The sequence below is a fragment of the Balearica regulorum genome, chromosome 6 (assembly GCF_011004875.1).
Source record: "Balearica regulorum gibbericeps isolate bBalReg1 chromosome 6, bBalReg1.pri, whole genome shotgun sequence".
NCBI lineage: Eukaryota > Metazoa > Chordata > Aves > Gruiformes > Gruidae > Balearica > Balearica regulorum.
In genome coordinates this window covers 20,990,685-21,007,493 of record NC_046189.1, presented here as the reverse complement: position 1 = coordinate 21,007,493, position 16,809 = coordinate 20,990,685, and the positions used below count along the sequence as shown (strand labels likewise).

At 37.7% G+C, this 16,809-nt stretch overlaps 1 protein-coding gene across 1 annotated transcript in view; it reads left to right on the top strand.

The window, feature by feature from the left end:
- The window catches only part of MYO3B (myosin IIIB), a 209,017-nt gene that overhangs the window by 126,059 nt on the left and 66,149 nt on the right, over positions 1-16,809 (top strand). Inside the window, exons 26-29 of the mRNA XM_075756693.1 lie at positions 240-319; positions 4,255-4,332; positions 7,285-7,490; positions 16,470-16,581. Of these exons, the coding sequence (XP_075612808.1) occupies positions 240-319; positions 4,255-4,332; positions 7,285-7,490; positions 16,470-16,581 (476 nt within the window). The remainder of the gene's footprint in view (positions 1-239; positions 320-4,254; positions 4,333-7,284; positions 7,491-16,469; positions 16,582-16,809) is intronic.

Below are 16,809 nucleotides of genomic sequence, written 5' to 3'. Positions count from 1 at the left end.
CAGTGACATACCACCTTATCACTGACTTTTTCCTCCCTTTTAAATCAACACCGCATTCTGTCATGCCCATGCTGAATGCTCTGCAGGCACAATTGGTAATGAGCGGGGTGTGGAAGAAGCGTGGTGGTGTCTGCTATTTTTAGTACTATTGTACAAGCTGGTTTTCCACCATATAAATTTTTCCCTGCTAAGCTTCTTGATCAGTTTTTGCAGTATGTTTTTCTTTTCTTTTTGAACAGGTAACTTGGCACAGGCAAGAGCCAGAGTGACAGCAGCATCTAGGTCTTTGCCTCCACAGCTTAGTGCTGGGCGCATCAAGGTTAGTAGTGTTCCCTTTGAAGATAGACAATCGTTCATAAAATATTATGAGACTATGGACATGATGCTTAGCTGATGTGGGTGTATAGTGAGGTTCTTGCCAAATGAGAGTCTGCCTTAATATCAGAAAACATGTGCCTCAGCCAGGAGCCATGTTCCTCTTGATTTCAGTGGGGTCAAGGTTTTCCTCTGGCAATTTTGGCCTAGAAAGAGATTTAATTAAGTAAAATTTGAATAGTGTATTTAACAGTATGAAAGGCAAAATTTAAAAAAAAAAAAATCTGTTTTTTTATTCAACTTGCAAGTGAAAAACCAGGGGACATTTGTGATTGATAGATGACCAGAAAAGAATGACTCAGCAAAAGTGCTCTTTAAAAAGAACTGTAGAATTTAAACACTACTGGATTTTGCTATAAAAGTATGTGGCATAATTGCAAAAGGATGGGATAATTTTATGGCAGTTAATAGGATGTGTTGCCAACTGAGTACACTTAATTTGTGAGGAAAACTTTTGTGCCTCAAGCTGAAAGCATGTACTTCCCCTCCCTGCTTCCTAAGTAATACTGTTAGAGTTAGCTTAGTTAAGGGTTCGGGGGTGGGTGTTGCCTTCAAAGGAAACATTAATAATTTTTAAAAACAAATGTGGTAACAGGAACTGTTCAGAAGTCTACAGAATGTTATGTTCTGGGTTTTCTATTTCTTTACAGTCTCTCCTGTTATTAGGGACTCATGCTCAAATGTTGATATAGTAATTCATGTCACCCAGACATCTATATCCTTCACTGTACCTGCAATTGCAGATGTGGATCTCAGAGATTTATGTCCTCTCTGGTATAAACACTTGCAGTGCTGAAGGACAGATAATAGCCTTTTCAATTTTCTTGTATTATACACACGTTGTCTTCCACATCCAGCTAAGTTCAGCATAAACTTTCTAAGTATGCATTTTATTGATACAGCTGGAATGGACTAGAGCAGTTCTCTTTTAGAGCTTTAATAAACACAATCAGTTATACTGAGTAGTGTTTTAGTGGCTATTACTCACCCTTCAAATTTTTAAAGAAGGAGCTAAAAGGCATGCATAAGTGCAACACTATCCAGAAAATGTTAATTGAAATAGTTTTAGCTGAAAAAACATCTTCCTTACAATTCCATAAAACTTCTAATTCAAACAACTTCAGGAAAAAGAATTTAAGTTACTATTTTACAATTTGTTAAAAAAAATCCAAACATGATAATTTTGTTTGGAAGTTTGGAAATTTTCAGTATTTAATTTATGAGCTTTTTTGCTTAACATATTTTTTGGATTTGCAGTATTTTGTACCATGCCAGCAGCAGGTGTGGTTAATATGTGAAAGTAATAATTTCCAGTGACTTCATAAGGTGACATGATGTCATAAATCATTCTTTTAATATTGTTTCAAAACTCTTATAAGCAATTTTTTTTAGTGATGGAACAGTTTGTCTTTTCTAGGTCAAGCTGTTTTCCATTTCAGTTGTAATAGTCTAAATGTATATTGTACGTCACTACTACTGTCATGTAAAAATGTGACTTAACAGTTGAAATATTCTTCATTTTAGTTTAAAAGAGTAGCTAGTGATTTAACACAAGATTATATCGTGACATTCTTATTATGTTCTATCATTTTCTGACAAGCCAGTTGTGATAAAGCCTATTGCCTGTTGTACATGTGATTATTGCCCTACCATAAAACTGCATGGCTTCACAGACACGCAATGTTATAAATTAACCAGAGACAAAACTTCTAAAAGTTCTTACAGGAAAATATCCTTAGCTTCAGGGTCTAACAGATTTTTTTTAATGGAAACTTCAAATATTTCTTGTCAAAAAGATTTGGAAATTGATCCTGGTCCTTACAGATTGCACAGATCTGAATTTACAGCTCCATCCATAGAAAAAGGAATCTCACAATACTGGTTTTACCCTGATTTTCCGCGAAAAAGTGTATCACATCTCCTCTGTGACTGTTTCTGACCATCTGTCTTTCTGTGTGTTCACTCCCTTCACCCCCAAAAAATCCAAAACAAAACAAAACCCTTTTGAACCCAGCAGGCCGTAGTAAACCATGTTTGATAGAGTGGCAGTTTCAAAGATCATAAGATTCTACAGGTTTGGTGAAAATAAGAAGGTGTGAAAAGGAGATGCTTACAGTATCCTACTGCCCAAAAGGTAGAGCATAAGCTTACCCTTTATTGGCCAGCAGATATGACAGAGAGTGTGAGTGCTGAACCTCCAACAACAATATCACTAAGAGTCTCTGCTTTTCTAGACAGACAAGAATCCAGTTTAGAAGCTCAAATTCATGGGTATTTGTGCTCCAGTGCAGTCCTCAAACTATTTGCTTTTCCTTTTGATTTGGTGTTCTTTATGATTAAATTGTCTATCTTTTACCATTTAATGTTACCAGTTATTCTGAACTTACTGTCGATATTCACTGGTATGGCTTTTGTCTTCTACCTGACCTTTACTAGAGACGTAGATATCAATTCTCAAAAAGCAGCTGTCTTGCCAAGAGAGTTTTGAAACATTCCCATATCCTTCCCCATGGACGTGCCTGCTGTTCTGATTAGGTCATTGATGTTTACTTTGTCAGGTGTCCTCTAAAGATGTTTGATGTTATCTGTGCTGATAAGGCATTTTTCCTGGGATGTGTTACTGAGTTTTCTGTTAACATCCTCAAAACTGAAATCAAACTGCATCTTTTTTTAGTTTTTTCTTTTCACCCTTATGGAAATCTGTCTCCCTTTGCACCGTCTGTATTCTGAATCTTGTCTTCACAAGTTTTCTTTTGACTTCTTCCCTAACACAAAATCCATGTTCTCGATCTATTACTACTTAGTGCTTTATTTCCTTTATATTTTGCATGCAGTCTCCTAAATATCTCCTGAAGGTAAGAGACACAGTTATTTTATTGAGAACTGTAATCTTTCAGTAATTACTTTTAGTGTTCAGAAGAGTGGTCTTAAGTCAGTGAGTGTTGGAAATGATCGTATGGAGCGAAGTCCAGGAAGTGTAGCACAGGTGCTGACAACAGCATTATCTGGTTTTTACAAATGCCACCTGGTCAGAGCAGATGGTAAACTGCCACAAAACAAGTGAATGCTAAAATGTTGTTAATGCTCCATGCAAACAGGATGCTGGTTGATTTTCTTTAATTTTGTTGAGCTGTAATACAGCAACACAATCTGCTTGTGATTGGTAACCATGGTTATACTAATTCATAAATTCTGGTTTCATTTTGATAAGAACAGCTGTACTGACAATATAACTAAAATATACAAGGAGCAATATGTTTGCTGTCCGTGTATACCCTCTAAAAATAACTCTTCTGAAATGCTGAAAAAGTGGTATTGGAAGCTATGGCAGTTCAGCAGAGTAAGATTGCTGAAATTCTGGGCATCAAAATGGCAATTTAAAGTAATTAATAGTAACCACAGCAGTAGAAAGGAAAAGACTTATACATTCTGACATTACTTAGTTTGCCACTTGTTATCCGACAACAACAGTTTTTTCATACGTGAGCAAAATGAGGCAGCTCAATTTACTTCCTGGTCATTACAAAAATGATAACTCTTCTTGTAGAGAAAATAAGACCTGATGGAGTCCATTGTAGTGGTGATAAGAGGAATGCTTTTTAGAAATCAGTTTATAAGATATGGCATCTTGACAGCTGCTTCATTGGCTTAGTGTTATACTATCATAACAAAAGTGTGAAATCATTCAGAACACTTACGACTCGCTCTGAAATCACTGCGTGTCCTGCATCAGTTAGAGGCTGGCTTCCTACCTCTGATAAAATATTCTGAGATACTCACACGTGAAGGAATGACCATAACAAAAATTGAACCCAGGTGAGGTGGGGTGGGTCTGCAGTGTTTCTGGAGCAGCTTTAGCATCTGAGTTTTGTCTTCCAGGTTGACACGATGGAGGTTATGCGACACCCTGAGGAAACAACTAACATGAAGCGGCAAACTATGGCTTCCTATTTTAGGGTACAAAAGTTAAATTGTAAACAAACGTTTCGGTGATAAGAACAATAGATATATCTAAAATATTTGTGGGATTGTGAGATCAAAGAGAATAATAAGAGAAATTTTTTATTCTGTTGTGAGGCCTTTGTAGATGCATAAATTTTCTTTTGCCCCTTTTCTTTTTGTTTCCTCATACTTGTACTTTTATAATTGCACTGAGTACATTGATAACAGTGTCTAGAGTCTGGACTATTTCCATCTAAAATGCTAGAGGTCTAGAACAGGCCCCTTTATGAACAGAAGACTGATTTTGTGTGAATAAAATAGCTGTCATTACTAAAGCCTTCATATTTTTTCACAAGCTCAAGCATACCTACTTTTAAAGATTAAGATTTATTATTTGTGCTAATAAGTAAAAACAATCCATCTTTTGGAAGTACTGTTATAAATCTTATGGATTGCCATTTTATCAGCAGTAATCCTGTCTGGGGTAATGTATATTCTGCATGTGTGTTGAAATCAAACAGGTAAGGAAAAGGCATTGAGAATGCTGGAATTGGAAGGTTAGGAGTAAGGAAACCCACATGCCAATCCAAGGCTGTTGGTTAATGGTTTGGGCTTTTTTTGCAGTCATTGCAGAGTAGAAAAGTGTGAGCAGTTGGTCCTTGGGCTGCACTTGTACCATGCTGAGTGGGGAAGTTCACAATGCTGTGTACTAGCCAGTGTGGGACAAAGCTTCAAGCCCTGCAGGAATACCTGTTCTCTTTGTTGTGCAAAATGGTGTAAAGAAAGGCATAGAGAAAGCTGAGGTATATTGAGATGTTGCCCCAGTGTGAAGGGTACAGGGACACACGTCCAGACTTTTCTAGTAATACAAGTGTAGATTTGCTGTGCTGTTGCAAAGAACTATGCAGATGTCAGCTGTGTAGGAACTGTAAAAAAAGAAACAAAACAAAACAGTGGAGTGGGGGAGTGAGTGTGCAAATACACCATAATATGGATGCAGCCTACAGCAAAGTGACACAGTGTGGTGGGTTGACCCTAGCTGGGGGCTAGGTGCCCACCAGAGCTGCTCTATCACTCCCCTCCTTCTCTAGACAGGGGAGAAAAAGTACAACAAAAAGCTTGTGGGTCGAGGTAAGGACAGGGAGAGATCACTCACTAATTATCGTCATGAGCAAAACAGATCGAACTTAGAGAGGGAATTCATCTAATTTATTACTAAGCAAAACAGAGTAGAGCAATGAGAAATAAAATAAAATCTTAAAACGCCTCCCCCCACCCCTCCCATCTTCCCAGGCTCAACTTCACTCCCGGCTTCAACTTCTGCCCCCCCTCAGTGGCACAGGGGGGACGGGGAGTGGGGGTTATGGTCAGTTCATCACACGGTGTTTCTGCCGCTTCTTCATCCTCAGGGGGAGGACTCCTCTCATCATTCCCCTGCTCCAGCGTGGGGTCCCTCTCACGGGAGACAGTCCTTCACGACCTTCTCCAACGTGAGTCTCCTCCACGGGGTGCAGTCCTTCACAAACTGCTCCAGCGTGGGTCCCCCATGGGGTTGCAAGTCCTGCCAGCAAACCTGCTCTGGCGTGGGCTCCTCTCTCCACGGATCCACAGGTCCTGCCAGGAGCTTGCTCCAGCGCGGGCTTCCCACGGGCCACAGCCTCCTTCAGGTGTCTCCACCTGCTCCGGCGTGGGGTCCTCCACGGGCTGCAGGTGGAATCTCTGCACCCCCTCATCCTCCCTCCATGGGCTGCAGGGGGACAGCCTGCTTCACCATGGTCTTCACCATGGGCTGCAGGGGGATCTCTGCTCTGGCGCCTGGAGCACCTCCTGCCCCTCCTTCTTCACTGACCTTGGTGTCTGCAGAGTTTCTTACATCTTCTCACTCCTCTCTCTGGCTGCAAAAAGCGCTCTCTGACTGTTTTTCCTTCTTAAATATGTTATCACAGAGGTGCTGATTGGCTTGGCCTTGGCCAGCGGCGGGTCCGTCTTGGAGCTGGCTGGCCAACTCCAAGAGAGAGTCATTGGCTCTGTCAGACATAGGGGAAGCTTCTAGCAGCTTCTCACAGAAGCCACCCCTGTAGCCCCCCACTACCAAAACCTTGCCACACAAACCCAACACACACGGTCAGCTTGGAATTGTACGTGATTTGAGATTGAGTGTATTTGCAACAAATACTTATCATACAGTAGGTTAATGAGATGAGGATGGAGCCAGAAGTATCAGTATTCAGAGAAGACATTGGAAAAGCAGATATATATGATCTGATCACACTTTTTGCATTTTCGTAAAATGTAGCGGAATAAATTGTTTTCCATGTCCAGGTTGGATAGGAAAAGAAGTAATGGGCCAACATTTCAGCAGGAAGATTTAGGTTAGATGTTAAGAACAATATGAATAGTCATGATAATGTAGCACTTCAGTAGAGTGTCCCAGGAGATTTTGCAGTCTATATCCCCAGTGATTCTGAAAAATGGATTAAACAGAGATGTGCCTGAAATGCTACAGAGACATCTAATGTTCTCTTTGGGCAGAGGACTGAACTGACGACTTCTTGCAGCCCTTTCCCTATGTTTTTCTGCGAATTTCTGTGATTGATTGTTTCAGAGTAAAGCTTGTTCTTCTGTTGGAGATGCTGGTTGGTCAAATGTGCCTACAGTAGAATTATAGTTAGGACATTTTTCAATTTTTTTTTTTTTTTTAAATATGGGCCTTCTTCAACTACAGAAATGTGGTGTGAGGACAGATGAAGAGGAACGTGTAAGAAGTAAGAAATAAGAACTAGAATATATTTTTTTACAATTTTAGCCAAAAGCATAAAAATTAATGAAATATCAATGCAGGTTACCATTCCAGATTAAAATATAATAATGCATTGCATATTATTTACAAATACATATCTCCTGCTTAAGTAGTTGCATTGCGGTTTTTTTGTCAAGTGTGCACATCTTTTTTAATTTCCTCACTAGTATTCCCTCATGGATCTTTTATCCAAAATGGTTGTTGGACAGCCTCACTTTATCCGCTGCATTAAACCTAACGATGATCGAGAAGCACTGACATTTTCTCATGAGAGAGTTCTGCTGCAGCTACGATATACTGGAATTCTGGAAACTGTCAAAATACGTCAAAAAGGGTATTCTCATCGCATCCTCTTTGAAGAGTTTGTGAAAAGGTAAGACTTCTATAACATGCCTGTTGTTTTAAAACTCCAGTAAAATATATTCTATGTTTAAGTACAGAAGGTTCTACAAACACTGATTTGTACATGTATGGTCTGGTTGTCTAATGAGAGCAGTGACTATCAGAGGTAAAGACTACAAGAGATCTCTGAGTTCTAATGGAGAAAAGTCAATGTGAGACCAGCAGTGAGCACTTAGTATTCATTAGCAAGCCTGTCCCAGTGGTTCCCTCAGTAGAGGGAACAAGTGGAAATTATGCATCATGCTCAGACAATACAAAGATTTGGAAGGTCAGTGACCATCAGCCATCATATGAAGAACGTGTACATGCTTAAGAATAAAATTATATAAAAGCTTTACATTTAGAAATATTCCTCATAATAGCTTCGTAGCCTCATGGTCATTTGTCTTGGAGGTATCATGAATTATAACCAGATCTCTGTTCACCTGAACCTAGCTTTAATGCTATTCCCAATCTTAAAAAGTTATATATTTGATTCAGGAAATGCTATTGTCTTTATGGCAACAATAAGTTTATATGATCATTATGGTTTCCTCCAGATCTAAACTATGTTGTTGTGTAGTATTGACTGTTTTCCAGTCTGCAGGATTGATAATTCAATAATAGAGCAGAAGCAGAACTGTTAAGCAATCAACTACTCAACAGTAGGAACAAGTAGTGAATGGCTAAATCAAGCATTTAGTGATATTTTTTTGAACTGAAGGTTGCTTATCCAGACAATATAGAATTAATGAATCTACTGAAAGCAAGTCATTCACATGATGCTAGAGGGAAGGAGCTGGTTATGTTTTTGATAAAAAAGAGACATAAACAGTTTCACAGTGTCTTTCTAAAACCCAAAGATCAGGTAAATTTATATATGTGTAAATCAGTCATTTGGGCTTGGAAATCTGTGGTCCTTACACTGAGAGATGTTGAATGATTAAACCATAGCTTGATCAATTAATTCTGAAAAAATATTATATTTTCTTATTTGTAATATATTAGTATGCCAAATGAATATGTGATAGGAAAACACTAGAGATGTATCCCAGGAAGGATAACTAATGTGTTCATTTGTCCATCAAAGCAATTTAATTTTCAGACATGATTTCCCCCCACCTTTTTTTTGTGTGTTACATGACTAATTTTAGTAAGGTCGCACCATTCTAAAGCAGGTTTGACAAAGAGATTAATTTTTGTGATCACTAACGCATTTTTGCAACATCCTGAAGAGGCTGAAGGCAGAATTATTAACCTTAACTTTTATCCAATTTACACATAAGTGAACTAAGATTAACTCCACTGAAATTAGTGTAAATTGAGAGGAAATTAGGCCTCCTCTTATCAGTGGATTATTTTCATTCAGAAGTGCACTGAATTTGAGTACAATCTTGAAAAGTAATGGTAATAAAAGCAGTACTGACTGTAGCTTTCCATTCCTGCCGATAAGGGGAAAGTTGTGTTTTAACATCTTGTCAGATAGTCCCCAAGTTTTTAGTCCAACTTGATAAAATTATTTCAGGAAAGAAAGTCAACACAACAAGGGAAGTGGGGGGAGATTTAGGAATTTGCCCAACAGCATAGAAGACTTCCTGAGTTCAGAATATAAACAGGGGGGTAGGAGAGGGATGTTCTTGCTCCTTTGTTCAGTTTACGCTTTATTTTTAAACAAATTCTATTCTGTTTTGCTCTTGGGGAAAAAAAAAATAACAAAAATGCTAAAGAAGTTATCATCAATGGAACAATAAACATTTTTCTTCAACTTACAGCCATGACTAGTCAAGTGTTTTTAGGAACTAAGTAGTTGAATACATAAAAATGTTTGAGAAAACAGGTCAAATGCTAAACAGATTGGCACTTCTTTGTTCATAATCAAAAAGACATTAGGCAAGTATGAACAAGAGTTTCAAAATGTCAGTAAATGTGAGGATATCAAAGATTTTCTAAGCCAGCAAGTTAATTGGTATTTTGATCCTTTTGAGCAACTTAACAACAAAATGGATGAGCCAGCACTTTTTCTCCCTTGATGTTATTAAACAAATAGGTGTGCTTCTTATCTGCCTGTTCAATAATGCTGTTTTGTAAACTCTTAGCAGGAAATATGAGGACAAAACAATCAAAGGCAGGGAACAGAACCATTCAGGGTTTATCAGGTGGGAGGTAAACAAAAGATAAAACTCCGTCTAATGTTACTCTTTACTGTCTTCTGTTTTCATGTAGAACAGATTATTTCAGTGTTGCAAACCTGGAAGTTAGTTTATGGGGTTAAAAAACAGATGGTGAGGAGAGGACTTAATTGTAACTCATTCACACAATGTTTCTTCAGCCAAGTATGCCATCTGGTTTATGTATATAAATATACATATTCTTTTACTTAACGGAGGAAAATGTAATCTGCAGCCCCTGTAAACACTGTAGACCTGTCAAGTCGTAGGCACTTCGTCTCCATTGGCCTTGTCTTGCACCCCGTGCCATCGTGTGTCTGTCTTACGTGTTCGCTGTGAAGCAGCACGGCCCCTTTCTCAGGCTGGAATTCCAGGTTTCAGACACAGGTTGTTAACCTGATCAGGCAACCAGGTGTGCCCAGCTCGTGGGGCCACACAGTGCCTGTGCACAGTTGCTAAGGGAGGTGTGCTTTCTACCAGGGACCTGCACTAGAAGTCTTACTACATAGGACATTCCTTGCTATATCCGAGTGCCCAGGCCCCTGGAACTTCACATGACATGATATGGTGTGCAGGTGTGTCCTCACCACATATCCCCCAGCTGGATACACCTTTTATGTAATGTGGCATGTACTGTACTATGGGTTGAAAGATAAGGGACTTGAGAGTCTAATGCTACTAAATGCTATCAGGCTCAAAGTGCCTCATAAACACATAGGAATGTGTTGAGAAGTATTGTACAAGTTTCATGTAAGGATTGTCTTTTTTCTTTTTCTCTGCCCATTTATGTTCTGCAGTAAAGTTCTTTGTACTGCATTAGGATGCAGGATACACTTTTCCTATAAGCACTACCTACTGCATAGTAGCCAGATGATGTTACTCAGATCATACGCTTATGGCAATACTAGTGCTATTACAGTAACAGTGATCCCAGGGAGGTTGGTTCTGCTTTTTCAGTCTCCTAGTGCATATTTGCATAAAGTCACTGTTAGTACACCTGGTACACAGCCTCTAAACCATCAGTGTTGCATTTCTCATGACCGTATAAAACCTTATTGACCTTAATAAGTCACATTCTGCGTTGAGTGGAGCTAGAAATAAAAACTGGTCAAATACTGCAAAATCCTGTAAACCATATTACCTCAGTACATGCTTTTTTCTAACCCTACAAATTCTTTGGTGATAGACTTGTTTATTATTCAAAATCAGGGAAGCACTGAATTAAATTAGAAGTCAACAGGTTTGCTATAGAGAAAAGAAATGCTTGCTTTTAAAATGATGCATTTTTAATGCAAACTTACTTTTACCGGTGAGTCTGCACTGTACCAAAGTCCCTAAGTGATTTCCGGAAACAAAATTGTAACATCCCCCATATTTTGATTTTACTGTTATCCATGGAAATGTTTGTTATCTGTTTCAGTGGCTTTAAGATTTCACCAGACATGTATAACATTCCTGTGCATTTTAAATATGGTAAACTACTGTACCTTCCACATATACTTTCTAGAGTCTTGTCATTCACAGAAGACTTGTAAACAGTTGCAGGATGGAGAAGATACAAAACCTCTAGGGGTGAAAAGTCTGATAACCCCTTATGAATAGTATATGCAGAATGGACCAAACTAAGCCTTTCTGAAAGCATTTCTGTGATTCTATGTTTATCAGATGATTTACAGCATGTGTTAAGTATCTTTTACTGAATTTCAAGAGTATCTTAGATGTTTTTTTCATTTTTCATTTACATTTTTTAATTCATACTCTCAGTATAGTCAAATGTAATTAGTTGTATGAATTCAGATGTGAAAGTTTCTGAAAGAGGTGTGATACAACCAATACAAGTTAGGAATTTTTGAAGGTTATTTAATGGCTCTTTCAGTGCTAAAAAACATGGGTTTTTTTAACTTTCCAACTCCAGGGCCAAGAAGGAATCACTACTTTTTGGAATGTTGAGAATCTCCCTACTATTGCTGGGGGTCTGGCTAGAAAGAGATTTTGCCCTCTTGTACCTCATGCTCTTCCCATATCATTGTCCATTCTCCACCTCAGGCCAGTATGTTTTAGTACAAAGATTTGTTTTAAAGAGAAAAAGAGTTAATCATTGCTTTGGCAAGTTAATTGTGTAGAATTGATGCTGTCTTTAAGTCTGGACCGTGAAGGGAACTTTAGTAAGAGACACTGGTATAGTAGTTAACGGTGCTGTTTAAATGCTATTTATTGAACAGTTCCAGTTCACCCTTTAGGGAGAGGAGAGAAATTGAACTATTTGTTTACAATCAGTTTATCTAATCTAAACCTGCCAACACTAAAATGCCTTGGCCATAATCAGACAGTTAATGCATAGCATCACTCTGAAGTTTTCTATATCTTAGCATACTCTGATGTCTTTAATATTTAACCTTAATTCTGATTCTGATAAAACTGAACTTTTTAAAAAAGTTAGTTTCTGCCTAATGACTACTAAGTACAGTTAATCCCATTTTAATGTATTTTTTGCCTGGAAACTATCCATGAAGTATAGTTTGTAGTTTAAGAACCACTGCTGAAGAAATACATAATTCCAAAGTTTCATTCAGTTCTGAGAAATTAGGTCTTCTGAGGGAAAATTACTTTTCTTTTACTTAGTCTCACTGTGACTGAGAATGTGATTAGTCAAGTACTTCTAGGAAATATGTAGATGAATATGTCTCATGTGTAGGGAATTTTCAAGCAGGATGTATAACCCAAGAAAATAAAGTAGTTTTGCACAAATATGTGCATGTTTGTGAAATGACACATAAAAGACTATAAAATTTATTTTTAAAAATAGAAATAAAAGTATTGGCCTAACGTAGAGGAGCACCAAAGTATTCCACTCTACTGCATTTTCTGCTGGAATAACAAGTGCAAATATGGAAATAAAAAAGTAGAGTTGTGAATTTTTTATCTCATCTGGGAGCAAATGTGATTTCTTTCTCTACTTTTCTGAAATTAAGTCTCTGTTTTCTTCTCTTGGTGAAATGTTGTAGATAGAGGTCACTCTGTCTGTGATCTCTGTACCGTAGATTTACATAAGTATGATAGAAATTAAATTAGGCCGGTAAATCAAAATGAACAGTTGTAGCTTTGCATATACCTCAAAGTTTTGGGTGCACGCCCAGTCGTTTTCTCTACCATTTCACCATGTACAACATTTGCACACTTTTACCAGATAGATTAGGGTGAAACATTTTACCTTCCTCCAAAATATTCCATGTGGTCTGTTGCTGTACAAAGATTTTAGATTAGGTAAAATAACTAGATGATCCTATGTGGCACATGCTGTGCTGCCACACAGTTATCCTGAGCACACCAAGTCAAACTACTTGTGCATCTACAGAGGTGATTCAGTCGTGAAAACAGGCACCAGATAGAAAACAAAGTGTTTGCTTAAAAAAAATACATGGATTTGAGCTTTGGAACACTAGAGACCCTTTACTGTGCAGAATGCAAACTCCAAAAGCAGTTCTGGAGGAGAAATAATCAAAAAGAAATTGCCAGTCTCATATTTCTAGACCATCTTTATTTCTGATGAGTCAATTCTGCCTAATTTTTGATGACATAACTGAAAAGAAACAGGAATACCTGATGTTGAAAATCTGACATGCCAGCATGTTTAACCAGTTACTGGAGTCTTCTCTGCAGTGGTTGGATCAATCAAAACATTTAGAGGAAACTTTTATGAAATATCGAGAGACTATGCTTACATACAGAAACTGAAGTTATTCCTGTGGGTTGAAAAATTACTGTCATTCTGAATGGCTTGCTTTCTTAGGAGAAAGATAAATTTAAATTTATAAAAACATTTGTTAAAATAAGATTTGATAAGGAAAATGGGCATTGATTTATTTATAGTTTTATTTTCTGAATACCAAAACCAACTACATTCTAGACCATGAAAGACAGCTAATGGAGAGGGTACTACAATTGAAATGTATTGAAGTTTGTCATAAACAAAATGGTATAGTCGGGCATGTAAATTGCATACCTGACTAAAAAGTATTTTTGAGCTATTTGTCACAAAGAAGTCAACTTCTCAGTAATTAGACTGTCATTGATAAGATAGTAAGATTCAAGAATTATGAGATTCCCCCTTGACTATTCTACTGTATCAGTGCTATCTAAAAACTGTTAGGTGGTTTTAAAATTTCCAACTACAACATGCCTTAAAAGATATATGAACAACCAGAAAACTGATATTATCACTCACTTGAATCCTTTCCTTCTAAGGAAAGGAACTGCTTAAGTTACATACATGTGTAAATAACATGGCTATCTGAACTGGCTTTTGAAGCAAACAGCAATTTACTATTAGTGCAACTTCCCTGATGTATCTGTCAAATGTGTGGTGAAATTGCATGCTATCACAAATTGGTTGTAATATGTATATTTTAAATCTGAGTTTTATTAATGTAATTCGTAATACCATTTGTCTGGTGAAAACTGGCATCATTAAGTTCAGTAATAAGGTGGAGAAAAGGTGCTTTTGTTTTTGAAATACAGCATGTTTCTCCATACATACTAAATGGCATGACTCTTAGTGTTTTGAAAGACTTGGCTAAAGAATTTGCAATATCATCTTCTTTAGAAAGTCACTGCATTAAAAATAACTCAGTAATACATAATCTCCTGTCATTAGTCAGAGTGGGCAATAATCTCCAGTTGGTGGATATCTATGTCTCTGGTCCAGGACTTTCTACTGCTTTTGCCTTCAGAGGTCATTTTGTTCCCCTTTGATCTTTATTGACCATTTTAATGGTTTTTTTTTTCTTTTTTGTGACAACTGGAGCTAATATCTAGAGATTAACTGGAGCGAATATTTGAAAATCATATTCTCCTGATTTAAAAAAAAAAACCCACCACACTTGTGTTATTCCATTCTTTCTAAGTGCTTCCACATCTTTTCTTCAGCATGAGGTGGGATATTTTCTTGCCTCTATGTGGCTACAGAGGAATCTGTCTGTGAGGTTCACTGGTTGGATTCTTCTCTTTATGTTTTAAAGAACATCTGATGGCTCTTCCCCATGTTAATAATTAGAATGGTTTGCTGAACCTGCCAGTTCCTCTGAAACACAATGTAAATAGAGTAGCTCCTGTAGAAGTATAACTTAAAGACCAAGACAACATATGGGGGTTCATAAAAGAGAGCTGAGGTGGGAGTTGCTACCATCTAACAGTGTATTTGTGCTAAAATAACCTTAAATTTCTAAACTAACTGGCACATGTTCTTGCTGTTACTTAACATAATTGTTTGGGAGTTACTTAAATACTATAAAACCATTCTTCACCATTCAATGCATGGCGGCTTTACAGGTGGGGATTGGTCCTTTCATTCTTAATTCAGTTCAAACATGTTTGCATCCCTTTTACATTAACTTTTTGCACAATAATGTTATTTCACATAATTGTGAAAGGGAATGTGGACAAAAGAAAAGTCAATGTTGTTTAGTATGGGCCTGCTTCAAAAGCCACTAAAATTGATCACAATCGTTCCGATTAATTGTTTGTCCCAATCAAGCAGAAAAAAAGATGTCATGCCTATTGGCTTACAAACCTAATCATAACCACAGAAATCCTTGTGAGTAAAGAAAATTATTACATTCATATGAGGAGTAGTTCATTTGTTTTTTCTTTAAAATAGCTGCCAGTTCTGTTTAACCATCAGCACTGATAAAATCCTTGCTGATATGAAAGCAGTGCCAATTGTTTTCATTATGTATATATATGAACTCTTCTGGAGGTGTGAAGCACAGGTGGGTATTCATGCAGTCTGAGCATCTTGCTGTCTATAAATTAAGATTGATATGAGAGTTGTTTTTACTGTGAGCAAATCTTTATTCTTCATACACAGTGGCAGCCTTTTCTGCTTCAATAATCAGTCAGTATCACTGTATCATTGTACTACCTACCCTCCTACCGCTGGCCTTTACCTTCACCAGTGAGAATCCTCAGTCTTTCTATTAGGCATACTGAAAATGGGAAGCTCCCTGCGTTCCATTGATGGGACTGATCTTGTTAGAAGCTCAAGAGTGTTCAGCTTCTTCTGTGGATTTATGCTTCCCAAAGAATCTTAACGTCCTTTATATTTATTTGTGAAAAATGACTGATACCAGTAACTAAAATATTGACAGATTCTGAAATGCCTTTTTTGGCATTTCTCATAAGAAACAGGCATCAGGTCATTAATAACTTACTTCTGGTGCTTTTCTTTTTCTTTGGTGCTAGTATTTGACTTTTCTCCCACTCAGTAATCTGTAAAGGTCCATTGAACATCTCAGGGAGCACCTGCTCATTCAACAGATCTTGCAGACTTGCAGTGAGATGTAACTGTGCCAAAGTATGTTATGCAGCTCTGTAGATGGCGTACTTATTTTACACGTTATCCAAAAGGTTTTATTTTTGCCTTCCTTTCTCTTACTCTGATTTCTAGCACTTTTCCTTCTTCTCCCTGTCATTCATTCACTCGTTCACTTGAAAAATTCAGAGCAACCTTGGTTGTTTCCCAAGTTGCACTGTTTTGTGAAAGACCTTTATGGATGATTACACTGACTGGGTATTTCTAGAATGCAGTAGGTTCTTGTCACCACTATGGTACCACTTATTTTCCTATGTCATGTATATGCTCAGTTAGTTATTCATGACAGCTGTGTCCTGATTTATGAAGAGAACTGAGTATAAAGGAGAATTTGGCCTATAAGTTCTAGAGATGCAGCTCTGAGCTAGAGAAGAGCAGTGAAAGTACATATTGATTGTCATGTCAATTCTTTCTTTGTCATTTGGTTTTGCAGGTATTATTACCTTGCATTCAAGGCACATGAGACTCCCCTTGGTAGCAGAGAAAACTGTCTTGCCATTTTGGAGAAATCTAAACTAGACAACTGGATTCTTGGGAAAACCAAGGTAGAGGGTGCTAACATTTTCTCAAGGATAGTATCCTTTTAGCAAAACATGTCTAATAGTGGTTTGAAAAGTACTGCATGAATGAACAAAAGAGCAAGGAATTTGCTCCAGTTAGCCTCCCAGGTTATGGAGGTGCCCTTCCAAGCCAGCTGAATTAGTGCTGCAAGAGGGAGGGGTGCATTGGGTACCTCCCCACAGCACATTCTGCACGTGGCTGCCTGCGTAAGT